The sequence below is a fragment of the Drosophila santomea genome, chromosome X (assembly GCF_016746245.2).
Source record: "Drosophila santomea strain STO CAGO 1482 chromosome X, Prin_Dsan_1.1, whole genome shotgun sequence".
Classification (NCBI taxonomy): Eukaryota; Metazoa; Arthropoda; class Insecta; order Diptera; family Drosophilidae; genus Drosophila; species Drosophila santomea.
This window is the reverse complement of record NC_053021.2, coordinates 17,689,692-17,715,079: the sequence shown is the minus strand read 5'-3', so window position 1 is coordinate 17,715,079 and position 25,388 is coordinate 17,689,692. Positions and strand designations below refer to the sequence as shown.

General features: G+C 48.4%; 5 protein-coding genes across 6 annotated transcripts; 2 read left to right on the top strand and 3 right to left on the bottom strand.

Annotated features, from left to right (window-relative positions):
• Positions 1-2,368: 2,368 nt before the first annotated feature.
• On the bottom strand, positions 2,369-17,197 carry LOC120457099 (zinc finger SWIM domain-containing protein 8 homolog). 2 transcript variants are annotated; one of them, XM_039644287.2, is made up of 8 exons: positions 15,414-17,197; positions 8,749-8,991; positions 8,522-8,685; positions 8,089-8,399; positions 3,264-8,021; positions 2,861-3,199; positions 2,639-2,788; positions 2,369-2,570 (listed from the first exon to the last, which is right to left on the bottom strand). In XM_039644287.2, exons 1-8 carry the CDS (start codon positions 15,691-15,693, stop codon positions 2,504-2,506), a joined length of 6,312 nt encoding a protein of 2,103 aa, XP_039500221.1. In that variant the 5' UTR covers positions 15,694-17,197; the 3' UTR covers positions 2,369-2,503. The 2 variants fall into 2 exon arrangements, with proteins under 2 accessions (XP_039500221.1, XP_039500222.1); XM_039644288.2 differs by having other exon boundaries at positions 8,749-8,988.
• Positions 17,198-17,333: 136 nt separating this feature from the next.
• LOC120457100 lies at positions 17,334-19,799 on the top strand. The gene has a single exon (XM_039644289.2). The coding sequence runs from the start codon at positions 17,465-17,467 to the stop codon at positions 18,929-18,931; it is 1,467 nt and encodes a 488-aa protein (XP_039500223.1). The 5' UTR covers positions 17,334-17,464; the 3' UTR covers positions 18,932-19,799.
• Positions 19,800-19,945: 146 nt separating this feature from the next.
• LOC120455702 lies at positions 19,946-20,957 on the bottom strand. The gene is made up of 4 exons (XM_039642110.1): positions 20,928-20,957; positions 20,701-20,880; positions 20,230-20,649; positions 19,946-20,137 (listed from the first exon to the last, which is right to left on the bottom strand). The coding sequence occupies exons 1-3, from the start codon at positions 20,955-20,957 to the stop codon at positions 20,248-20,250; spliced, it is 612 nt and encodes a 203-aa protein (XP_039498044.1). The 3' UTR covers positions 19,946-20,137; positions 20,230-20,247.
• Positions 20,958-21,118: 161 nt separating this feature from the next.
• LOC120456740 (U4/U6.U5 tri-snRNP-associated protein 2) lies at positions 21,119-23,009 on the bottom strand. Its single transcript, XM_039643729.1, has 4 exons — positions 22,877-23,009; positions 22,763-22,816; positions 21,554-22,706; positions 21,119-21,494 (listed from the first exon to the last, which is right to left on the bottom strand). The coding sequence occupies exons 1-4, from the start codon at positions 22,896-22,898 to the stop codon at positions 21,239-21,241; spliced, it is 1,485 nt and encodes a 494-aa protein (XP_039499663.1). The 5' UTR covers positions 22,899-23,009; the 3' UTR covers positions 21,119-21,238.
• A 799-nt stretch (positions 23,010-23,808) lies between these two features.
• On the top strand, positions 23,809-25,355 carry LOC120457197 (L-xylulose reductase). Its single transcript, XM_039644551.2, has 2 exons — positions 23,809-24,187; positions 24,851-25,355. Exons 1-2 carry the CDS (start codon positions 23,880-23,882, stop codon positions 25,269-25,271), a joined length of 729 nt encoding a protein of 242 aa, XP_039500485.1. The 5' UTR covers positions 23,809-23,879; the 3' UTR covers positions 25,272-25,355.
• The last annotated feature ends 33 nt before the right edge of the window (positions 25,356-25,388 follow it).

Below are 25,388 nucleotides of genomic sequence, written 5' to 3'. Positions count from 1 at the left end.
ATTCAAAACAGCACTGTTTGTATATAATAAAAAAATTGTTTGTTCATCTTTTTTTTCGTTTGCTTTTTGTATCTTTTGTGTATTAATGGTTTAATAATAAGAATGTTTTATATGCGTCGATATAAAAACCATTAAAAAAAAATAATTAAAAAGGGTTTAAAAATATAAACAAAATTTGTAAGCAAAAAGTATATATTTTTTTCATTTGTTTTTGTAGTTTTTTGTTTTTTTTTTTGTTTATTTTTAATGTAAAAATAGAAACTCCTCTTCTGATGATTCAGCTAAACTCGTTTGATTAACCAACAAAAACCATTTTCTTTCAATAGTTGTATATGATAAAAAGTGTGTGTGTGTGCATGTGTGAGCATAATGATTTGCGTTATCTAGAAATCTGTTCGATCTGCTGTCTTTGCTCGATCGCTAATCATCGGGTTAGATGGACACACATCGATCGAAGCAACAAAAATCCTGGCAGTTTGATTCCAATCTTCGCTATCTATACTTTAGCTTTATAGACCTAGATATACATCCATCAGATTCAGCTGTTTGGGGGCATGGCGCTGTTTCAAAATCGTCTCAAAATCGCCAATTTTCGGCACTTTCGAAACGATTAATATTATGTTTGCCATTTTCACTGTGCCCACATTTTTCGAACAGTAGTACTTCTTGCACTGGAAATGTGAGGATACTTTAGTTGAGATCGTTAGTTAGCTAGTTAAACATTCGAAACAAACTGCTCAGGGGAGAATTTCTAGTGCATCGATGGGGTTCGTGTGCATTGGATGTTGTTGGTCAAATAAATTTGAAAATCCTAAAAAATTGCTTAACCACAGGTATTAAATATGTATAAGGTATATAAACCGTTTCTTTTCTCATACTTAAGTCTAGAAAATATATATGTATAGAAGAAGATTGGTATTTTTACGTGTTGCGAAGCAGGTGTTAGTGAAAAATATTTAAAGTTAGGTTTAGGGATCGTAAGCATACATGTATAAGTCCGAGTTTTTTTTTTATAGCTGTACGTGTAGAAAACTATTTGATAGATCGTCTATAAATACGTTAGTTTAACTGAACACATTTCTGAAAAATCAAACAGAGCTTTTCCATCTTCCATGGTTGTGGGTGTTGTTGTTGTTTCTGTTGCTGTGCGTGGGTGTGTGCGTGTATGTGGGCATCGGTATTTGTTGATGTTGTTGTTGTTGGCAGATATCTCAGTCTAAAAGTGCGCACACTCACGCACACACGCGCACACACCCATGGTGTATCTAAGTATAGCTTGATTAAATATGAAAAAAAAAAATGCCTAACGAAAAGTGAAGATACAAATAAAAACTATGTTTAACATGAACTAAGTGCGGTGGTTCTCGGGAGGGGAATGGCTGTGGATGTGGATGCGGATGCGGATCAGAGGAGCAGCAGCAGCAGCGGTATGCCCAGGACCAACAGCAGCACCAGCAACACCAGCAGCCACAGCCAGAGCCAAGTGGCGATGGTTCCCTGGGCAGCGCCATCGCCGACAGGCACAGCTACCGCTGGCTGCTGCAGTTGCCCCTCCTCCTCCTCCTCTTCTTCATCCAACGCCGACGCCGTCGCGGCCGCTGTCGTCTTGTTCTTGCGGCCGCCAAAGCGACGACGCTGCAGCAGGAGCAGCAGGCGCACCAGCCGCTGGTAGCCCGTGCCCGTGGGCAGTGCCAGCGACACGTTGTTAAAGTTGCTGATGGTAGTGGCTTAGCGACTGCAGTTGGTACTGATGGGGATGTGGCTGCGGATGCGCGTGAGGATGCGGGTGGGGCTGCGGTTGCTGGTGGGGATGGGGAGGCCCGTTCTGCGGTGGATGCGCGTGACCTCGGGCATGGCCATGCATGTGCAGCTGCCGCGTGCTGGGATAGTAGTTCGGCATCAGCGAGTGATAAGCGATCGCTGCGGCCGATCGGGCGTTGTTGTTGCCGACCGTGGGCAGCGGTGGTGGTGCTCCCAGAAGTGGTGGTCTTCGCTCCGATCGCTCGTAGCTAGCCACACTGCTTGCTGCTGCTGAAGTTGCTGCAACTGAAACTGTAGCTGATACTGATGCTGATGCTGATGACGATGCTGTTGCTGGTGCTGGTGCATTGCCTGCCGGTGTTACTGGCACTGGAATAGCTGCTGCTGTCCCTCCTCCGGCAGCTGTTGGTGCTGCTGCTAATCCCGCAGAGCTGCTGGCCGGTGTTTCCAGCAAATGATGATGCCTGTGGTGATGGTGGTGATGATGATGGTTGTGTCCGTTCACAGAGTCGCTGATGCCGATGTTGATGCTGCCGCCGTTGCTGTTGTTGTTGGTGGTGCCGCTGCTGCTGCTATTGTTGTTGCCGACGTTGTTTTGATTACCAGCGCTGTCGTTGCCGCTGCTGCTCGCAGCCACCGTTGTTGTCTTGCATTCAGCTGTGGCCGATGTCCCCGCTGCCGCCGTCGTCGCCAATGTTGCTGTTGCCACTGCCGTCATCAGATTGCAGGAGTCAAGTCTTTGTCATTTGGAGTTGCTCTGTAGGGCCGCATTGATCTGGGTCCACAGCTCTTTCTTGCATGATTTCGAACTGCAAATAGATGAAAGCACCAAATTAGTAAGCATAATTCTAAGTTCACATCTCTCAGGTTCTCTTACCGCTTGATAGACTGCAGCCAGTCCTTGAATTGCGCGCTCCCCTCCGGCGTAATCTGGAAAGCGGCGCGTGCCGCCACCACAATGCTGGCAAACTCCTCATAGTCGCCTTGGGTCAGATGGTAAAGCTTCTGGTGGATGCATTGGATGTACCTGCCATAACGGAAATATTCCACATTAACTTTAGCATTAGATCCTACGTACAACAGCACCCTAAGTACTCACATCTGCTGACACTTCTGGACGAGAGGCGTGAGCGCAGAACGCAGGTGCTGCATCACCATCTGATGGTTATTCCTGCCCAGGTAGTGGGCGGACTCAATGGCCACGTCGTGCAGCACGAAGGGACTCACGATCGAGTTGACCGCACAGATGCAGAACTGGTGCAGATACTGAGTGCCCAGTTTCTTGCTGATACGCAGCAACCATTTCACATCCTCGCCGTACGGCGGATTCCGGGCATACTTCGCCTGCGGCCGATCGTCGTGGACGCGTCGCGCCAGTGTCTCCATGGCCAGCATGCCTACGTTATAGGCAGCCAGCAGATATCGCAGCTGGGTGGGTCTACAGAGAAAGAAGAAACAATTAATTAAGGACGCCTTTAAGCTTTTACGTTGGGATCACTCACGTAAACTGATGCGGTTGTCGTTGTCGCACGGGTGGCTGCGAGGGCGGCGGTTGTTGCTGCTGCTGCGGTTGCGGCGGCGCCTGCTGCATGAACGGGTAAACGGGATGTTGGTGCTGATGTTGGCGCATTGGCATCACGCCCACGCCCACTCCAACGCCGACGCCCACACCGGGTGGCCCGTTCGGAGGTGGTGGTGGGGGAGGGCCATAGTAGCCCTGAGGCGGACCCATCGGCGGACCCGGTGGACCCGCTTGCATTGCCTGATAGGCCTGTGGCGGCAGCGCCTGGAATGCTCCAGGCGGTGGTTGCTGCTGGAAGCCAGAGGGCGGTTGGCCCGGATGACCTTGCTGACCGGGGTGACCCGGTGGCACCTGACCACCCATCTGCACCGGCTGCTGTTGCTGTTGCACCACCTGCTGCTGTTGCTGCACCTGCTGTTGCACAACCTGCTGCTGTTGCTGCGGATTGGGCGGCTGCTGCGGCGGCGGCTGCTGGTAGCCACCGTATGCTTGAGGTGGCGGCGGCGGTCCTGCCGAAATGAACATCTGCATCTGACCGGGCGGGTAGCTTAGGTTGTGATGGTGCGCATACAAGCCCTGGCAGAAGCTGTACGGTGGATACGGCGCTAGTCCAAGGGGAGCCAGTGAGGCGACGCCCACGGGTTGGAATTGCGCCTGTGGATTCTGCACGGAACCAACAACGGGTGGCGGCACTGCTACGGGTAGTCCGGGTCCGGGGCCCACGCCGCCTGGCACCACGGGATTGGGCATGCCAAGCTGTTGTTGCTGCTGCACCACCTGCTGCTGTTGCTGCACCACCTGCTGTTGCTGCTGAACCGCCTGTTGCTGCTGCACTGCCTGTTGCTGCTGCTGGAGCTCGTGCTGCTGCTGGGATTCGATCAAGGCGCTCAGACTCACGGCCGAGTGGTCCATGGTGTCGTCGTGCGGCTCAAATTCGCTGTTGTTTGGCGTGTTCCGCATGTACAGCTCGTACCAGTAGCGGGCCACCTGGAACAGCACCTCCGGATAGACACCGCCGCCCTTGGCAGCTGTCTCCACTGTGAGACAGGCGCGCTCCAACATCAGATCGCTTTGCTCCTTGCACTGCAGAATCGCACGCTGGATCTCGTTGGGATTGAGGGCAGCTGCGTGGGGCAGAACGGACAAGGCCAGCTCCGCCGCCGGATAGACCATGTTACTGTCCCATCCACGCGACGCCCTATCGGCCATGCCGGCTGCCTCAGGAGGCGTGAGGTGTGCCTCCCAAGTGTCGATCAGAAAACTAATCGCTGGCGCACCAATTTCCATGGCTTGTCCCAGGATCCAGGAGACGTGCGACGAGTACGTCCTCGAAAGCCAATTGGGACTCACACAGTTGTGCAGACCGAGGGCATACAGCCCTAGTTGGAAAGCGCACATGTGGAGCGCACGGTGCGGTCCATGGTGATTCTGGCTAGTGCTCGCCTGGGTGAACAGCGATGTGGAACTATTTCCGCCGGCCTTGGTAAGCACATTTTTGGCCAGCTCGAACATGAAGTGGGCACTGGCTTCCGATGGCTGGTTAGGTATCGAGGGATATGCTCTCTTTCCCTTGTAGCGGCTTTCCTTGCTCCTGCTACTGGTGGAGCCTCCACCACCACCACCGCCGCCGCCTCCGTTGCCACCACCGCCATTTCCTCCTCCACCGCTGCCACTGGGATTACCATTGGGGTTCTGGCTCCCACTGGCCGTCGTGCTGCTGGAACTGGGTGTTCCTGTGGTTCCCGCTGCATTCGATGTGGGCACCATGCCCTGAACGCCACCCGATTGACTGCCACTGCTGGCCATGCTCAGAGCGCACATGCTTAGTTCCAGTTCGGCACTCGTGGAGCTGTGAGGTCGACTGTTTCCTCCCACACTGCCGTAATCCGCCGGCAGAAGCTCACACAAATTGGCTACCGGATTGCAGTTGGAGGAGGCGCATCCAGAGCCGCCTCCATAATCGTGCTCCTCCCTGCGCGTTGGCTGATTACTTCGCGTCCTCACAGGCGGATTACTCGAGTAGTAAGCGGGCAGGAGTGGGGCATTTAGAAGCGTGTGTATGTCCCTGTCCAGCAGCTTCTCCATGATCTTGGCTATCTTGCGGGGCTCATCCTTGTAATGAGAAAGCAATGTGAGGGCAAGATCTCCGCGCTGCCGGCGGGTTCCTTCGCACAACAGCGGATGCTCTGCTTCCGAGACATTGGCTTTCAGTCCTAAAGCAGCGACTGCAGCATCGAATCCAAGACTCTCATCGCTGTTGTGCTTGTAAAGCAGCAAACGTGCGCCTGGATTGACCATAGATTTGCCTGCCGCACTTGAGACACCGCTAGTGGATGCCACTCCAGGGACAATTGTGGATCCGCCTGCAGGACTGAGCGTAACCAGGGCATCGAAAATAAACGTGGCCAGGTTAATCGGCAACAGTGCCTCTCCTCGCGTCTTAAAGGTCCCGCTGCGTAGTTGCTCAGCTCGCTCTCGGATAACTTGTAGCTCCGCGGATCCCAGCGGCAGGCGCTTCAGTAGAGCCAGTATGTCCGCCTCCTGGTTGGCCAGCTTGACCTCCAGGGGCTTGGTGCTTGCTGGCGGTCGCGGCATCTCCAAAGCGAATAGGCATATCCGAAATCCGATGTGGTAGTGTTCAGAGTTCTCCGACAGCACTGTGCAGAGAAAAGCACACTTGGACAGCGTAGCAGAGGCCACAACAGTCAGCTGATGCGAGATGGGATTCACGTTTTGCTTCTTGCCCTTTCTCTTGGGTGCGGGTGGCAGTTCCAGAAGAAGGTTTGGCGGATTGGCCAGCATTTGCTCCGCCAGACGAACGGCCAGGATGCAAGCCTCACTGCCGTGACCATGAGCATGCAGACCTTCGGCTCTGGCCAGCAGTATATCCCAGGCGTCCTCTGTGGGCCGAACATTGGAGAATACATGCGGCTTGTCGCTGGAAGCAGCCACTGCAGCTGCCAGAGCTCGTGCTGCATGCGCGGATGAGGTGCAAGGCTGGTCTGCCGAAGCACCCACACCCAGCACTCCCAAACCTCCAGCGGCGTTAGTTGCGAGATGAGATGAAGTCGAAATCGCTGGCACCGTAGAGCTAGCGGCCAAGGCAGCTCGTGCAGCTGCCGACGTGCTGGGCACCGGCGTCAGATCTCCGCCAGCTGTCGATCCTGCTCCTCCCGCTACTGCGTCGCCAGCACCTGATCCGCTTCCGGCGGAAGCCATAGCTACTCGCCCTGCAGATCCACCCACGGCTCCTTGGTTGAACTCGTCACTGCTGCTGCTAAAGGATTCATCCTTGCTGAGGCGACGAGGTGTTTGCTGCACAGCGCCACCAACCCCAACAGTCGCCTCCTGTCCAGCCATCAGCATGGAGGAAGTGGAACTATTGGAGCTTCCCGAAGCTGTAGAAGCAGATGAAGATGAGGAGGAGGCCGACGAAGTGTCTGATGTGGAAAGAGCTTGTTCAACACCCACTGCCACACCCACTCCGACGACTGGTGTCTCATCCTTGCTCTGTTGCGATACTGCATCAAAGCTACTCTGCGAATCCGACTCTGTGAGTGCCGATTTCTGGCCAGGCACAACCGCCTGTCCAGGTGGACAGTAGTTGTGACTGCTGCTGGTGTCGCCGCCGAAATCTTCATTCTCGCAGAATCCCTCGCTGCTGGCACTCGAACGATTGCCATCCGTTGCTACCACCACTTTGCCATTTGCCGCAGAGGCACCGACTCCCGCCGAGCCACTGGGCAGCTGCTGCTGCACGGGATTGACTTCGGAGGCCGCTGATCCGCCAACAGAGTTGTTTACTCCTCCGCTTATCTGACCCAAACCTCCTGCACCAGCTCCTCCGACAGCAACAGAACCCAGTCCCGTGGAAAATCTACCAGATCCTCCGCCCGCCAACGCTGCTCCTCCTTCCATATCGGTCGGATTTGTATAGAATCGCGACTCACGAAAAGGCCGGTCCAATCTCTGCTTAAAGGCTCCTGCGTGCATGCCATGATCGCTGGAGGAACTGAAGTAATTGTAGTGCTTGTTGTTCGACATCAGCGCTTGGGTGGCATTCAGCTGGCCGGGATTATTGGACTCGCCCTTGAGGTCCGTGTGCTTGAAGCAGGTGAACGGCGAGTAGTAGATGGGATTAGTGTCGTGCGTGTGCGTCACTCCCGGAATGGGGTAGCCCTCCCAGTCCAAGTAGCACGCCTCGATTGCCGGCTTAAAGCCGATGAATAATTCCGTCTCGGATCTTGAGTTCTGCTGGTGCTTGTTGGTGTACGATGATGGCATCATCCGGCTTTTGACCACCCGGTCAAGAATCTTTAGATGCCAGGCCGTGAACTGGGCGTGCAGCATATCCCGCTCGTCCGGCGCCAGGCCGGGATTGAGCGCTGCCAATCGCCACAGTGCCACGATTTCGTCGCACAGCGAACTGCACGCATGCTGCAGAGCCGTGGAGTTGGAGTGTGTGTTGGAGTGCTTACCGCCAGAGTGGCCGTGGGAGCCCATCATCAGCGCCAGCTTTGTCTGGAACCACCAGATGAGTATCTGATCGCAGTACAAGCACTCCTCCGTGATAATCTCCAGCAGACGCACTGCGTTCCGATCGCAGCGCCTGTACATCTCACGCACGATCGAAAGCAGATTCCACATGCCCTCTGGCTCACGTCCTCGAAGCGGTCGGAGTAGCGAGCTCCACTCGGCCGCCGCTGGGGGAGCCGAGTTCGTCAGATAGTTTACATCGCTGTGGGCATAAGAAACGTTACAAATTACAAAGGAGTTACGCTAGAGAGTAGTACAAGAATGCTCACCTAAACACAATCGGGGCGGGCAAACAGAACTTGATGAGGATCCGTTTAATGTTGTTATGCAACGTCTTCTCGTCCAAATACCAGCTGGTCTGGTCGTTGATCGAGGCCCCAGCCGTGGGATCGGGTGCACCGCACACAGTGTTAATCGCCGTTGGCTGGGCGCTGAGCAACTCATCCAGGAGCCGCTGGGCCGTCGGCAGGATCTGCTGAGGCAGCTCGCTAATCAGATACTGAGCGAACTTTTGCAGCTGGTCGCGTTGAAGGCGAGTTAATGATTCTGATACCGGAGCTCGCAGACAGACCTCCTGGGGCTGCAAGACGATGCAAGACGAACGGATTTAAGTTACTTGAATGTATAAATTCCAAATGATATGATACCGCTAGGGAGAGTAAACCAAAACCAATTTAATACTTCTGCTCCCGCCATACTTACGCAATGGATGCGATGCAGACAAACGGCGACTACGTGGGAGCACCAGTAGGCGGACGACGTGCAGGTGCAGTTGCAAGAGGAGATGCGTCGGCGGTCAAAGGTGACGGCCACATTAAAGTAGGCACGCGGCGTCTGATTCACCACGCTGGCCGAGAGGTGAAAGCCTGCAAATGGATGGGTTTAGTTTGCATCTTAGGTTTTAATCTCATGGCGCTGGACAAACTTACCTATTTGCAGTGGATCCTTGACAGCTCGCAATCGAAACAACGAGTCGCCGCGATTGAACTCATCCGCCGAGCTATTGGCCAGGCACGAATAGAGCCGGATGTCCTCCTCGTTGTCCGGAAAGCTCCAGAACGCAATGCGCAGCTGCAGCTGCTCCGGCACCGGCGGATACACGTGCTCCACCAGCTCGAACGGTATATAGGAGGCCACGCAGCGGGCTGCCAGTTCGGCCAATGTGGATACTTCTGGAAGAAGGCGAACGGAATATAGAAGGCACCTGATACTGAGTAAAGAGCATGCCAATGCAGTGGCCCTATCAAAGTTGTACTGGTCAGTACATTTTGTTTAATTAAAGGTTACAAATAGTTCTTAGAATGATAAGAATGCATGCCACACAGTAGGTTTCACTGTTTGAAGCATATTCGATTAGACAAGTGCCAAAAGTGTAGCATAGAAGCAAGTCCAAGGGAAACCAACCAGTTCAACAAAGGAAAACCATGACGATATACAAATTGAAGAAGCTGCCAAATGACTAATGCCATATTTCTACCACCATAATTAAACACAAACAAAGCGCGGAAAAGGCACATGCATGCACACAGACACAAGTTTCACATGTCGGGCATTTTATTAATTAAAGAACTTTTTCTGAAGCCAACGGCCAATGACCAGCGAAAGAGAGGTCAAACACGAGGTCTTCGTAGGGGTAGAAACAAGCACACAGCACCAACAGGTCAACAAAATGTAAATTAGATTGTCTGGCAAAATAAGCGTAATCATATTAAGTTTTGCCCGCATCAATATTTTGGGGTAATTCGATTAGTGCACGGTGCTAAATAATGTACGGATTGGGTTTCTTATCATTTCGGAGTTATCTTGGATTGATTTCTTTGCTAAATCAAATTTATGCCACATCCTAGCCCGAATAAATATTCAAAGGTAACTCGATTAATGCAAAGTGAAAAGGATTGTGGCTCTTACTTCCTATTCTATCTATTAAAGTAGCCAAGACCGCTTGTTGTACTTTGCTGCTATTACCCCTGGCACTTCGTTTGCCTATAGTTTTATATAACAATCATAATAATAAAAATCTGTACTATTACTACTATCTACCATCTATAAAATGCTAGGGGTATCGTCTATATGGACATTTAGGATTCAAATGAAAGATAATCCTCCGGTCGGAAACGTAATCCCTCCTCCAACGCAACTGTTCAAATAAAACAAGGTTTTCAGCGACGTGGTTGTCGTGGGTCGTGGGAAACCATGGCAATCTTGGCCACGCAATTTTCCCCTGCGAAAACCAATGTCATTATCTTTGCAGCGCAATTGAGTTGTAGATAAACAGAAATCCACTGAATTGGCATGCAAATAAACAAATGGCAATGGAAGAGGGGACTTGCATTTTAAAGGTCTCGTTCCCAATGCCTTTAAAACGCAGAACGCAGAACACAAAAGACAAACAAACAAACAAACAAAAGCAAAAAAACAATGACCCCAAAGCACAACAAAGAATAGCGCGCTTTGTTATTGTATTTTGTTTACATACGTACTTACATACCTATACATATATGTATGTATGGTGTGGTGTTGCTGATGATGCAGCCACCAAGAAAACAACAAAAAAAGCAGAGTTCAAGTTCACCCACGCAAATAAAATATTGGAGCAGGAGGAGAAGCAGGTCTCACAGATTTCACTTTCAGTTATTTCAACTATCAGTAGAATGTCAAAGAATCAAATCTTTATTCAAATACCATCGTGTAACTAGCCGAGATGGGAAAAAAACATAATATAATCATAATCAAAGTTATTTTAGTGATTAAGCTACGAATGGCTTATATTAAGATTATAACAAACTCATCCATGAAATATATATATTTGTATTATTTCTGGAGGCATATGGTACATAGGCTCCATAAAAAAGAGCCAAATTGGCGAAAGAGCTTATTGTTTTGTTTGTTTGTTTGTTTTCTTTTGCTCGTTCGTCGGCTCGTTGGCCCGCTCCCATTCTTCGTGCTCACCCCCTCACCCCATGCGCTGTCGTCGCTTCATTTTCAGACACTTTGGCACCATTTTATTCAAAGTCATTTTCCGCAAGCGCTAACTTATTGCTCATGCCTGTCTATTATACATACACACAGCTACAGCGTAGGCTAAGAAAATAGCAGCGACTCGTGGCATTTTCAAAATACGTTTTGCAAACTGAGAAACGTTAGAGCTTTACAACCCAATTATCAGCCTATGATAAAAGTATTTTAATTTGCCATTTATTTCTCCTTTTTTTTATTTAAGATGCAACAGTATGCAGACATATTACACTAACCGTCACTCTGAATTTGATTCGGTATTAATTCATTTAATTCCATCTGACTGACGAGAAGCGGAAGGAGTCAAAAAGCAACAGCTTAATGCATTTGTCAGATGAAGAATTCAGTTAAAAAGAACTTCGTGGAAACCGAAAGGCCGCATGAGTCAGATTGATTTGATTGAAGAGGGCTTAATAACTGATTCACGTACATACTCGTATGTACAATGTATATACATATACATATGTATATATTCAATTTTTCCCATTGAACTTCTTTATGGCAGATTCAAGGCTGTTGCTGCCCCTTCAAACTGGTTTGCTCCTTGCTTCAACTGGGCTTGCTCTTGCGTTCCTTCGCAGTTTTTATTGGCACTTTAATTTGTTTTCCATTTCCATGCGTCGCACTAACGAAACGTGCAACATTAAAAAGGGAGTATTTGCCACACAAAGACTCATGCTCCAGTTATTTGTGTTATGCCGAACGAGCCCCTCAAAGTTGAGCAAATGGTGCCGAAGTGGCCGCCTACAGCGAATGCATTCGTCACACTACCTACGACTATTAAGCACTCCTAGAACCCCTATGTATGTATATATACATCATACATATCACTTAGTCAAAAGGATTTATTTTGTAAAGTGTAGCCCACACTAAATACATATGTTATCGAATTGAATATGTTTTCTGCACTCAAAACCATTTAGCACATGGTCACGATAATTTACAAGTCTTTTAAGTACTCCTAGTGATAAAATTGAGATACACTGGAAGAACGCCATGCGGTTTAATTGTTTAATCATACATTATATTGAACAGCTGTTTTCTTTTGACACCCTAAGCCCTTGCAAAAGTGTTGAAAATATGCTGAAAATTATCATTTTGCCATGCACCCACATACTTTGTGTTTCCAACGACAAATTCAGGTTGTTCGGCACAAAAAGCGCGCACGAAAAACAAATAACAAAAAAAAAAGGGGTCAGGTCAAAGTGCCAGCAAGCATTTCTGCACATGTGTGTGCTGCATATGTTGGTGCAATTGTTTTGGCTGCGGAAGTGCATGAAACCGATATGCACGGCGACAAGTTAAAAATTCAGCTGGTCACTGTATCTGTATCGTCACCGCCATCGGTATCCGTATCTGTATCTGTTTCTGGTTCAGTTTCAGTTCGAAATTGACAACGAACGAGCCTCGACCCACTAATTAGATGATGACATGTGGCAACGCCGGCCACTCAAGGCACACACACACACACACACTCACACACTCACAGCTCGCACACCTCTCACGGACACGGAGTCGCATTGTCAGCACTGCAGCGTGACCATTCCACGGTTTCGGTTTATTCGGGGTCATTGCATCGCATCGACGTTCTGCGTTCCACGTTCCACGTTTATGCGGGGCGCACTTGGCGAACGCCCTTCAACCGCGTTATCCCTGTCATTCCCTGGATGCCAGATCTCGATACAAGATACTAGAGTTATGGAATGAATGATATTAGGATTGGGGTCACCAGAACCTGAATCTGAACCTATACATAGCTTCATACAAGTTAAAAGGTGAATCCGTTTCTATTTTCGAATGGTGTTCCATTTTCCCTTTTGCGAAATAGTAATGTCCTATATTCAGCTATGCAATGTTCCTAATGAAATGTTGTTTTAAATCAATTTCAATTTTAATTTTAATTTGAAAACACGCTTGGTCGTTTGCCATTTAATTGAATCAGGCAGGGAAGCAATCAGTACTTAATTAAATATATATCGATCAGGGCCACCATACTCTATTTTCAACCAACACTTGGCTAATGTGCATTTCGGTATAAAAGGCATTTTCATTTGCCTTTTGCAGACAACTGAAATCGTCGATTAAGGCCAACTAAACTTATATTCAGCCAAATGCAAATCTGTTTATGAGATGTTAAATATTTGAATTCATTTCGATTTGAAATAAGTAATTTAGATGCTAGTTAAACATGAACAGGTAGGGGTCACCAAATCCCCTTACCAGCGCAGCATAACTTGGCTGAAAACATTTCAATTATGGCATGTTAAATGCTTGAATGCTCAGAGTTCTTATGACATACATACATAAGCCTTCAATCGCATCACAGGCCGTTGACAATTCTGGATCGAATCAATGGGCTTCTTCCGTTCCAACTATCCGAAGAACTACCATATCTGGGGAGCCATAGCAAACGCGGCGGAGGAGGAGCTGCAAGGTGCGAAGGGAATAATGGACTCTCGTCGTCCGTGTCGACGTCGTCTTTATTTTTATTACATCCCCTTGGGCAGGCAGGTTGTGGTGGTATCCTTGAAAAGGTTCTTTGACACAACAAAGCGAGAAAGCGAGGCTCTCAACGCCTCAGCATCGACATCAACATCGACGTCGAAGTCGCAGTCGGCGTCAGCGTCAGCGTGTTCAGCTGGCAGCAGCGACATCGTTTTGAGGCAATATAGTTTTTTGATGCGGTTATTATGTCTTTCGAGCATGAAAATGCAGCTGGCTTTGCCTCCTTGCCTCCAGTCGCAGGGCTAGCTCTTTGGCTATTTTCTCGCCAAAAGCAAATAGCTTAAACTATTTGAGATGGACTTTTAAGTGGCACACTCCTCACCATTAAGGTATACAAGCCAACAGCCAATGCATAAATAGCTATTTTACCAGCTTTGCTTATTGAAGTGAGTAAAGGACTTGTATAAACTACCAGAAACAATAAATAATTAAATTCAGCTGGAATTTGCTAGTACAAATTTTACATTTTCACAATATTTGTAAGTAACCTGGCAACCCTGGCTATCAAAGAACCCACAGAGAAGACAACTGGATGGAGGTTGGAGGTTACTCTTGGTTTTGCCGCTCCGCTTAGTCCTTTGACCCTTCCAAATATAGTCCTTGTCCTTTTACCCCCACCCCCCCACAGGAACATTGCTCTCAGGCGAACAAAGGGAACTAAACAAACGAATACAGTGGATGGGCAAATGACGAAGACGAATGAAGAAACGGAGAGAAAACAGCGTCGAGGACGAACTGCGCAGTCGCAGCCAGATATCCAGATATTACATGATGATAGTGCTGCGACGGCGCACAGGATACCGAAAACGTGTATGGAACGTCTCTTGGCAGGCCAAAAAACAAAAACAAAAAAACAATGCCGCAGCCACATGCACAAGCGTAATGAGCCGCAGAGAAAAGACAAAGGGACGCAACAAAAAGGTAAAAAGGAATCTCGCATAAACGAATGGAAATAAAAACAAGAGAGAACGCTATAGTCGAGTTCCCCGACTATCTGATACCCGTTACTCAGCTAGTGGATGTGCGAAGAAGAAATTTCAACACTGACAGTTTTTGGCGGTTTGTGGGCGTTAGAGTGGGCATGGCAAAAAGTTTTTTGGCAAATTGATAGAAACTTACAAGACTAATACAAAAATGAAAAAATATCAAAACATTTTTCAGAAGTGTGGGCGTGGCAGCTTTGGGCGGTTTGTGGGCGTAAGAGTGGGCGTGGCAAAAAGTTTTTTTGCAAATCGATAGAAATTTACAAGACTAATACAAAAATGAAAAAATTTCAAAACATTTTTCAAAAGTGTGGGCGTGGCAGTTTTGGGCGGTTTGTGGGCGTTAGAGTGGGCGTGGCAACATGAATCGACAAACTTGCGCTGCTTCTATGTCTCTGGAGTCTGTATGCTTAATCTCAACTTTCTTTTTTTTGTAGTTCCTGAGATCTCGACGTTCATACGGACGGACAGACGGACAGACGGACAGACGGACGGACAGACGGACGGACAGACGGACATGGCCAGATCGACTCGGCTATTGATCCTGATCAAGAATATATATACTTTATATGGTCGAAAACGCTTCCTTCTGCCTGTTACATACTTTTCAACGAATCTAGTATACCCTTTTACTCTACGAGTAACGGGTATAAAAAAAAACGTTGGCAGCCAAAGTCGTGATTTTGACTTCAGCGATAAGCGGAGGACTTCGAGGAAATGCGGGGAAACGAAGAAGACAATTGCAGACAGACTTTTACGGCAACAACAATTACAGCCTGCTCGTTGTTGTGCCTAAGCCAATTTTACAGAATTTACCAAAAGCGAAAAGGTCATGCGTATAATTACAGGCAGCTCAGTGTGGCCAGATGTGCTTTGCAAATAGCTAGATGTGACCGAGTTAGTATAAACATAGAGCTGAAGAAATAACTCTACTTAGCTTAAATAATGATTGCAAGTAATAATACTCAATACAAGATAGATAGTTAAGATTCGTATCTGTATGTTCCACAACTTTAGAGTCACTGGGAATGCTAAATGGCCCGAGTCCACTTTCGTAAATCCCGCCCTAGCAACATGGAGATGATACTCACCAAAATGTCTGCCGCAGGTGGATGTGTTGGCCATGGTCGCTCCACTGCCGCCCGGTGTGCAGGAACCGGAGGCACCTGCTCCTCCGAACGGTGGTGCTCCTGAGCCGCCGGCGACAGCCATGCCGCCCATGCCGCTCAAGCCGCCATTGCCTGTGCCGCTGCCCGCAGCGGGCTTCTTCCAGCCGCGCCAGTTGTTGCACAGCGATTCCGGTTCGGAGCTCCAGCTGCAAAGGGAGTCCTCCTCGAAGCGGATGGAGTCGTCGAAGCTGAAGCGGTCCATTTCCTCCGGATTCCATTCGTTGGCCGCCGCTCCTGCAGCGTCTCTGCCCGCCGCTCCGGCTCCTGCGCCTCCGCCTGCTGCTCCTTCAGCGCCAGCGCCGACTGCAGCCGCTCCTCCGCCTCCTCCATTGTTGTTGTTGTTACCGCCGCCTCCTCCTCCTCCTCCTCTGTTGTTGTTGCCGCCGTTGCGATTCGCCAGCGTGAGGCTGAGATTGTGTGTGTTTACAGTTGCTCCTTCTACTACTGAAGCTGCTTCTTGTTCTTCTTCAGCTGCTCCCCCGTTTGTTTGTTTTCCTCCTCTTCCTCTTCCACTCTCTCTCGCTCACACTGTTACGCTCCTCTCTTTTTGGATGGATGTATAATGGATCTCTGCCAAACGCTCAATTTAAAATCGTGTAAAAGGCGAATTTCTTTTGAGCGTTCCTCTCTCCCTCTTTTCTCTCTCTCTCACTGTGCTCCTCTACTTCACTTCTCCCCTTTCTCACTCTACCACTCCGCTTGACTCGCTTGCTTTTAATTAACTTATTAACTGTAGATTTATGCTTAGGGCTTTAGGTTTTACTTTTAGCTTAACTTAAGGTTTAGATTTAGATTTGGGGAGTTTAAAAACTATTTTTGTTTATATGTACAAAATACGTTTAGTGCGCCGCGGTCTCTGTCGCTGCCTCTGCCCGCGTCGACTGCGACTGCGACTGCTATTGTTTGTTGTCGTTGTTGTTGCATGTGAACTTTTTCGTATCCCCCAACGAATGAGAGAGCGAGATGGGGCTATGCTATGCGACTGCCGAAATGAGAGGGCCAATTTGTAGTTGTAGTTTTTGTTGTTGATGTTCTTGCTGCTGCTGTTATTATTGTTGATGTGGTTTTTGTTGTTTCAGGGGACCCCCAGTCGTTGTTATTGTTGTTAGCGCTCCTTTTTTATCCGCTCTGCGCTTTGCACTCCGCTTTGCCGTTAATTATTTTTTCACTCCTTCGCTTTGTGGCTCATCTTCGCTTTATCCTGCGCGCACCGCACTCACTCTTTCTCGCTCGCTCTCACTCACTCACACAGCAGTAGCAGCAGCAACAACAACGGTGCACACAACATCAATATATTGGATATATATCAACACTTTTTCGCCTGCGTGCTCGTCAGTGTGTGTGTGTGCATGCGTGCGCTTGTCGATTTTCACTGCCTTCTTTTCTTTGTGTGTGTATATGCGCTGCGCGTTGTGTTTGTCTGCGTCTGTGCGTGTGTTGGGTTAACGTGTGTGTGTGTGTGAGTGAACGAACGAAATGCGTTTAGCGAACGTTTTTTAAAAAAATCCTTAATTTTTTAAAGGATTTTGGCGATTACCGACACTTGAAACGGCACTGCAGACGCGTCTCCAAAAACAACGGCACCTGTATTTGCTGGCCGAGTTACGATTTGTTTGATGCTACGCACGGTTTTCGGACACTTTTACACGGGGCTTTGTTTTTACCCATCGCATCGTCGACTCTTTTGCTCCTAAACGTTGTTGGTGTTAGTGGTCAGCGATAGTGCTCATACTTGATATCGGTTTTCGATAATATTCAACTGAATATTCGATTCGGTCAATAGTATCGGTTTTCCGTGTGCGATTTTTTTAGAACCATAATGACGGTCACACTGCATTTCGTGGTATAGCTTCTTGACAATCGATAACTTCTGCCAAGTAACGCTCTTAATATCGAAAAACGATAGGTCCCGATAGGCCCATTTGGTTCCTGGTTCTTCCAATCTTCTCGAGCTTTCCCAGGACCTGGTCAAGATGCCCATCACCGGGCTGTGCATCGAGCTGCGCCCCAACTTACGCAGCGGCGTGGCCTTCCTGCAATTCGACCAACAGGTTTCGCACAGCCACGAGACGCGCGTCGTCATCCGGGACTACAATGTTTACATCAGCGAGAAACCTGAGAATCGAGCGATCGACTCGGATTCCAGCTCCGAAAGCGACAGTGAGGACTCCGACGAGCTGCTGCTCATCCGGCATGACCAGTACGGTATGGACATTGGCTGCCTGTCCACGTTCTTGGCCGGTGGCAGCAACATTAGTTTCCGCTTCAACTACAACGAGATTGATCTCACCAGCGTGGATGGGAGCGCCGTGGAGGTGCCTTTGGTGCCACTGCTCCTCACATGCCAGGAGAACGAGGCCATCACTATCAACTGTCGCGATTGCCGTGCAGAATTGGTGGCGGCCCAAAGCTATCGCAGGCTGAGGGAGTTCCCTAGCTTTTTGGTGGATCCCAGTGAGTTCTTTTGCCACAATCATGGACCAGCGGGCAAGACCCAACCAATTAGCTTGGTGCCAGCCGAAACGGATCTCTTCTATGGCCTCAACTATGTGGTCATAAATTTTAACGAAGCGAATTCGCGCATGCTCAATCGCGATGATCACTTGTACTGTAAGCGCTGCATGCGTTTTTTGGGACTGACCATGTTCAATGGCGCCGCCGCTCGCATCTGGGCAGATGCAGTGCGTTGGCTTCCCGCAGGAGCGGCGGCCACTGCCCCCGACCGCCACTTCTTCCAGAGCTCCACGCTGACGCAGCTGGTCAAGCGTCTGCTGTACTCGCTGTGGCCTCAACCGCTGCCTCAGCTTTGTTTGACCACCAGTCGTGCGGTGCTGGTCACCTCGTTGCCCAACCGGAAGCAACAATACATGTTTTTGCACGTGGTGGAATCACAGCTGCGTGTGCTGCGCCGCATTCGTCCGGATTCAAATCGACTGCGCTGCTATCGCGCATGCAAGCTGTACTACGGCGTTTTCGGAGCCAATCCGCCGCTGATGGAGAAGTGGCAGGCGCAGCAGACGCTGCCCCAGATGGATGTATCACCGAACATGTTTCTGGAGCTTCAGCAGCGGCTGGAGACGAACGGCAGCTTGATTCCGGACGCCTGGCGCGTGAACTGCGCGGAGGAGCAGCTGCAGCTGTCGTACTTCTTCTATGAGAACGAGGAGCAACCTGACGGCGGGGTCGTCACCTCGGATGTGTTTCCAGAACAGATGAGTCAGCTGAACGGCAAGCAGCTCAATGAGGAAGATCCATACGAGACGGATGCAGGACATGCCAGCGAGAGCGATGACGAGTACTCGGATACGGACACCGCTTCGGAGGATGCGGCGGTCCACTCGCTCGGCAAGCGGACACTTCTCAAGCGCAGTCCCACGCCACCGCGTTCTTGCGTCAAAATGGCCACCTCCTCCCCGTCCGCTTCGCCGGAGGACAAGTAGTGCCCCAACCTAATTTAACAAAATTCAAGCATAGCTTGTAAATTAGAAACGCTGTACAAAGGCGATAGAATCAATCCTAGCCGACTTGGCCCAGTAACTTGTCAAGAAACACTAATTTTGGGATGATTTCTTTAAGTTACCCCTTGATAATCAATTCCATCCAAAATACTCTGCTATATCTTTGATTGAAGTCCTCATATCCTTCGCTTGTATATAGTTTGTTGTATATAGGCTTAGAAACAATTAACAGCGCGCGGAATTGATAACGCCAAAGAATACTTTTTGTTTTGTGGAGAAAAACTTGATTTGATTTTATTGCTTGACTCGATCGCTTCATATATATTATATATAGTTTAACAAACGTTTTGCAACAAGTATTAGCTGGATAAACGACTCCTAAGTGGTGGACAATGCTTCCTTATATGTATGTACTAGCACAAAGGCAGTGCCTTCCGTGACTGTAAGCCCAATGCGACGTGTAAGAGTCTTGGCCTTGCATCTGCGAAACGCACTGCACATGTTATGAAAAACAGTTTTTTGCTTTTGTTTAAACTTTGACGTTCCCTATTAATTTATCTAACTTAACAAGAAATGTAATAGAGATTAGTGTATTAGTTTCAAAGTAAAATTGAAATATTGAAAATATTCAATTTTTAGATATTCCCAAAGAACTAAAGCAAAAAGTTTTCCAAAATGTGACTTACCAAACAAAATGTATAAAAACGAAAAAAAAAAAAAAATTAATGTTTACGAAAAACATATTTTATGTATATATGCTTCAATTGGCTTGCAGGAACAAGATTTAACAGAAAATGTATAAACTATGTTTTAGTTACGCAAATATTTCAAGAAAACCATTATTGTCCAACATTTGTAATTTTGTTTTTAACTACGCATGTCAACGAATAACCGCAAAAAAGTTCTATATTTTTGAAAACTCTGATGTAAACTATATAAAAGACCTATTTATATGTATATATAAAGTCAACGGGATGAATGTAAGGAGGAGGAGCAGTGCGCGCCGGGACTGAAAGACGGTACTGCAGACAGTCGTCATGACACGCACTGTCTGCACACACTCGATAAATGTGATTGAAGACGCTTTGGGTAATCTCAACTTGTGTTTAGTTTTAAGCGAAACTCATGTGTTCATCCAAACAAAGAAGAGGACAGAAGGCTGCCCAGAATCAGGCGACGGTTATCCACCTGAAGAGTGAGGATAAATAAAGTTGGAATCATTTCATAAAGCAAGCAAATGTTTTTCATGCGGGCCTTGCGGATCAGCAAGGGATCATCACCTGCTCGATGGGGGCACTTCACTTGGCCAGGCGACGCATCTGCTGGGTCTGCTCACTCATGGCTATCTGAGCGTTGTCCGCCTGGTTGATCAGCGCATCCAGCTTGTCCAGCTGCGAGTCCATGCGCTTCTGCTTGGCCGCCTTGGCGGCGCTAACCTCGGCAGCCGTCGGCGGTGGCTTGGCCACCGGTTGTTCCTGGACAGGAGGACGCTCCTCCTGGCTGGCGATTGAGCCCGATCTACCAATGCCCGCCGAAAGATCCACCGAGCCCGAGCTGCCCCGTGCAAATATGTTGGTCAGACTGCCACAGGCAGTTTGCTTGAAGCGATTCAGCTTCTGCTGCGTGCTGGACAGGATGCTATTGAGCTCGCCCAGCTTGCCACCCACATTGCCAAGGCTCTCGTCTTGTTGCTCCAACAGCTGGGGAGCGAAATTAAGTGGCGATTCGTGTGGTTAGAGGTGAGAACATACCACCGCCTCGGCGGCCTCCTGCTCGGCCAACTCGTGCTCCAATCTCGCCTGCCGCTTGCGCTCGAATTCCTCGGGATCCGGCGGCTGGAGGCCTAGCAGCTCCGCCCGTTGGCACTCCTGCTCGTAGCTGGTGTTCTCTGGCTGCTCCGACATGCTTCCGAACACTCTGTCACCCAAAGACTGGCGATGCCATCGATTTTCGCTGGTCGTGGCCCCAATCCACCCACTTGCACGTGAATGGAGTGGGCACAACGCATGCGCAATTTGGCTGTTTTGGGCCACAGCTCATGCTGATGCTGAGGCTTAGTGCTTAAACATACACCGAGTCTTAAGTCTGAGTGAGTATAAGATCGAAGAATTTTAAAATTGAACCCGCCTTATCAGCTCTTTGCTTATCCTACAATGAAACACATTTGTCTACATTTCTCCTATTCAAGGGCCACTCATAGTCGCTATACTCGACTACAGCATATTTTACTTTTGGATCATGGAGTTTGTTAACCGAAATACAGCTAGGAGTAACTAAAAGTCAGGTGGATCACGAGGAGTCCGCACAGCGCTCGTAGATTTGAATGTAGGACTCGGTGAGCGTGATCATCTGCGGCAGGATCTCGGTGACATGCAGGTCCTGCATCTCGTACCACTGCCCGTTGGCCTTGTGCAGGATGTGGGCACGATAGGTGCCCTTCTTGGGATCGCCGTCGTGCACAATATTGGCCACCAGATTGTACTTCGTATCCTTGACATCCTTGTCGCGCTGCCGCATGCCCAGAATGTCGCCAAAGTCCACGTTCCTGCAAAAATGGAATCAAGTTGCAATTAAAGTAATAATAACTCGCGTTTGAACACTCACTTGATGGGGAAGTTCACGATGGTAGGATTCTTCTCCAGGAAGAACGTGTTCTTGGTGAATCGCTTGATGTACAGAATGATAAACTGCGGCAGGCGGGTGATCTCGAAGCGCTTCATAAAGTTGTCCTTGTAGGTCTTGTACTCCTTTTCGGCGGAGCCATTGAACTTGCCCAGCAGCTGATATAAGTTCACCTGCGGTATGATGTTCTCGCGGAACTCGTCGGTGAACAGCGGCGGCGGCGGCAGATCGCAGGTGAGGTAGATGAAATTTGTGTGCTCCACCTGGTCCTTGTACTCTTCGGTGGCCAACAGTTGCGCCTTGGCCGCGTCATCCAACTCGACAGGAGGTATCTTACGCGTATAGATCTTCATCTCGCCGAGAAAGATCTTGTAGAGTATAGAAGAATTCGGCTGTTTGTTGCCCTTGAGGGCGCGGTGCAGGGTATTGAGGAACCAGGACAGAAAGTCAATGGGATCGCCTTGCTCCGTGATCTGGAAACGCTTGCTGGACCAAAGCACCACAGCTTGGAGCATCTCGTGTGGCGATACGTGCGACTTAAAGTTCCGCGGATTCCACATCTTACGCATTAGCTCGCCGAAACGTTGGACCAGCGTGAACATGGAATCCCCAGGCGGCCGCTTGACATGCGCATAGCTTTGCTCCCGCAGAAAGTAGTCCCTGAGTGGACCGACGTGGGAGAGTGCATGCAGCACCACATTGCAATAGTCGTTGGCTTTGATGTTGTTCAGACCCACGACGCCGGGTAAGTACAGAACACCGTCTACGGTTCGCGAATGCTTCGGCTGCAACTGATCCAACTTGCTGATCTCCTGGCGCGTGAACGTTGGATTCAGCACGTATTTGATGTCGTCCAGCGAGGAGTCGATGATCTCGTAGTTATCGGGCAGGCAGTAGAATCGCAGCGTGTGCAGATTGAGGAACACGTGATGCGCCTCACCCACGGAGTGCGTGTAGGCGTGGGTGTTGGTGCCACGCCCCTGGAAGTACTTGCCGCACACCAGGCACGCATACACATTGATCCTCGTCAGCGAGATAGAGCACAGCTTCTCGAAATCGAAATCCAGCAGATTCCGGTTGATAGTGTCCAAGTAGGGACACACCCTGTACTTCGGATTGAACACAGAGGGCGTCTCTATAGATGAAAGCGTGGATTAATGCTCTGCAAACATGTTTATTACTAATAGTTACCATCCTCTTCCACGGGATTCGCCGGCTTCTTCTCCAGCTTCATGCGCTTGGCGGCTAAATGGTTGTTTCAGACATGAAATGCATGTGCGCTTATTGGAATGACATGGAACCTACCTGGTGCTTGCGTTTGCGCCATTTCTTGCAGCTGATTTAGTCAGCAATTCATTTATTCCTAAACTAAAATAAAGTTTTGTTTTGTTGACTGCTTGTTCCACTGGACGCAGTTATCGATTAATATGCAAATCGATAGACCCTCTCGCAGCCGTGTAATAACTGTTTCCACTGACATATTTCAAAACGTTTACACCGCCGAAATTCAAAGATTCACATTATACGATTTTAAGATTAAACTTTTATGTATAAATTAATGGATTGCCAAACAATAGCCTCAGTTCAACAACATTTATTTACTTAATAAGATTGTCTGATTCATTATTTTTTTTTTAAATGGATATTATTTAATGGAACAGCGTCATCAAATAATTATTTGAAATCTACAACAAAGCAGGTTGCTTAAATTTAACTAAATCTAAGCATTTTTGCTAAGATAATCTCTTGAAAACTTAGGAAAACTAACTAATTAACTAAAAGGGAATAATTTTAATGCCGTAAAACTATTCTTTATTAAATTTTTTATTTAAATGTGCCTGGTGCAAAGCTTGCTCCAATTGTAAAATGTTTATTATTTAAATTATGCGTACAAGCTTTTTAGTTAATTGAGCTCGAAAATACGGGAGCTTAGATGCAAATTGACCATAGGTGCTCTAACTAATTGAGGAACAGGTTGGACTTGAAGGAGCACCGGGTCGTTGATGAATCCGGACTCTTGGCCTTATCGTTGGCTCTATTTATAAACGCGAGTTTATCAGCTTGGGGAGCCACCCCACTGTCACCCCCTGGAGGAGATCCGTTGCAGATCGATCTGCGATCGGAAAACGACCTTAAACGCCCTACCGAAGAGAGCCAAAGCTCCACGGCTTCGGAATCTCCGAAGAAAGCTCTGGACTGGCCGGCGATTAGTGGCACCGATAAGGTGTAAAGAGTATTTCCAATTCAGTTCTCCCAGCGATCCACTTGCACTCGGAACGGAACTTTCCAAGACCTAGCAGCTTTCATCATGTGGGCAGATCTCGCGGGCAAGGTGATCTTGGTGACCGGAGCCGGGGCCGGAATCGGACAGGCGTTGGTCAAGCAGCTGGCCTCTGCGGGAGCCACCGTCATCGCGGTGGCCCGGAAGCCGGAGCAGCTCCAGGAGCTGGTGGCCTTCGATCCGGTGCACATCCAGCCGCTCCAGTTGGATCTCAGCGGCTGGCAGGCGGTGCGCGAGGGACTGGCGAAGGTGCCTCTACTGGACGGGCTGGTCAACAACGCCGGCGTGGCCATCATAAAGCCTTTCGAGGAGCTCAGCGAACAGGATTTCGATACGTAAGTGTTTGGTTATCCTATTGTCAGCTAGGAGCTTTGCTAGTAAGCCTAGATTCGGGATTAGCAAAAGTGTTTTGTTTAAACATCCATATTTATCAAAGGAATGTACTTTTACCTGAGATTTTTAAATAATAAATTAATAGAAAAGCGTTTAGTTAATATCCCTAGAACACACAACAATTTAATTAATCTTATCGTATGTTTATAACTTTTTTTTATTGCCGGTACACGTTTTCAGCTTTCTTCACTAAAAATAAAAATAAAATAAATAAACAAGAACATTTGGATAAACAGTAGTTTAATTTTTACTACGACTTCATACGAAGTGTATTTATATATATTTCTCAGTAAGTTAATTAAAAATCATCCAAATTAAAAATTATGTGGCTCATATTCCTATCAAAAATTAGGTCCGTTGTTTTTTGAAAGATCACGATCACCGAATCGTTAAACTGTGATAACGATTATCATGATCAGATTATAAGAAAGGGCAACTGAAAACCCACTATAATTGACCTTCAGTGTTCATTTTAGCATTAAACCAGTTATCATTATGTGTATCATCTGAAATATTTCTGAATTATGGGCTCTATCCTTAATTAGTTTTCGAAAAATCATTGGGATCCAATTCTAACTTGATATATGATTTCAATTTCCTTACAGCCACTTCGATGTGAACATCAAGGCGGTGTTCAATGTCACGCAATCCCTGCTGCCCCGCCTGAAAGATGGAGCCTCCATTGTCAACGTGTCCTCGATAGCGTCGTCCCGATCCTTTGGCGGCCACACGGCCTATAGTGCCACCAAGGCGGCCCTCGATTCGCTGACCAAGTCGCTGGCCTTGGAGCTGGGTCCGCGCAAGATTCGCGTCAATTCCGTCAATCCCACCGTGGTGCTGACCAAGATGGGCGCCGACAACTGGTCGGATCCCGCCAAGAGTGGACCGCTGTTGGCCCACATACCGCTGAATCGGTTCTGCGAGGTGCAGGAGGTTGTGGACGCCACCGGCTATCTGCTGAGCAGCAAGTCCAGCTTCGTGAATGGCCACCACATCCTGCTCGAAGGAGGATACTCCGTTTCCTAAGCCTCCCACCTTCATTTCAATGTGTAAGCCCGAATTTTGATACAAATGAAATATGATTGAATTAAAACTTTCCATACACTAAAACACAATAGTGAGGTAAAAAAAAATGCCATTTTG

What these genes read in the sequence shown, in the direction of transcription:
- LOC120457099 (XM_039644287.2), bottom strand. Translation starts at nt 15,693, where the DNA reads ATGGACCGCTTCAGCTTCGACGACTCCATCCGCTTCGAGGAGGACTCC. An exon ending in CACCTGCGGCAGACATTTTG is followed by an intron (nt 8,992 to 15,413) that starts GTGAGTATCATC and finishes GCCTTCTTCCAG; the next exon opens with AAGTATCCACATTGGCCGAA. An exon ending in GTCTGCATCGCATCCATTGC is followed by an intron (nt 8,400 to 8,521) that starts GTAAGTATGGCG and finishes ATCGTCTTGCAG; the next exon opens with CCCCAGGAGGTCTGTCTGCG.
- LOC120457100 (XM_039644289.2), top strand. Translation starts at nt 17,465, where the DNA reads ATGCCCATCACCGGGCTGTGCATCGAGCTGCGCCCCAACTTACGCAGC.
- LOC120455702 (XM_039642110.1), bottom strand. Translation starts at nt 20,957, where the DNA reads ATGCGTTGTGCCCACTCCATTCACGTGCAA. An exon ending in CCCACTCCATTCACGTGCAA is followed by an intron (nt 20,881 to 20,927) that starts GTGGGTGGATTG and finishes TGGCATCGCCAG; the next exon opens with TCTTTGGGTGACAGAGTGTT. An exon ending in AGGAGGCCGCCGAGGCGGTG is followed by an intron (nt 20,650 to 20,700) that starts GTATGTTCTCAC and finishes TTCGCTCCCCAG; the next exon opens with CTGTTGGAGCAACAAGACGA.
- LOC120456740 (XM_039643729.1), bottom strand. Translation starts at nt 22,898, where the DNA reads ATGGCGCAAACGCAAGCACCAG. An exon ending in GGCGCAAACGCAAGCACCAG is followed by an intron (nt 22,817 to 22,876) that starts GTAGGTTCCATG and finishes ACAACCATTTAG; the next exon opens with CCGCCAAGCGCATGAAGCTG. An exon ending in GAATCCCGTGGAAGAGGATG is followed by an intron (nt 22,707 to 22,762) that starts GTAACTATTAGT and finishes TTTCATCTATAG; the next exon opens with AGACGCCCTCTGTGTTCAAT.
- LOC120457197 (XM_039644551.2), top strand. Translation starts at nt 23,880, where the DNA reads ATGTGGGCAGATCTCGCGGGCAAGGTGATCTTGGTGACCGGAGCCGGG. An exon ending in AGCGAACAGGATTTCGATAC is followed by an intron (nt 24,188 to 24,850) that starts GTAAGTGTTTGG and finishes ATTTCCTTACAG; the next exon opens with CCACTTCGATGTGAACATCA.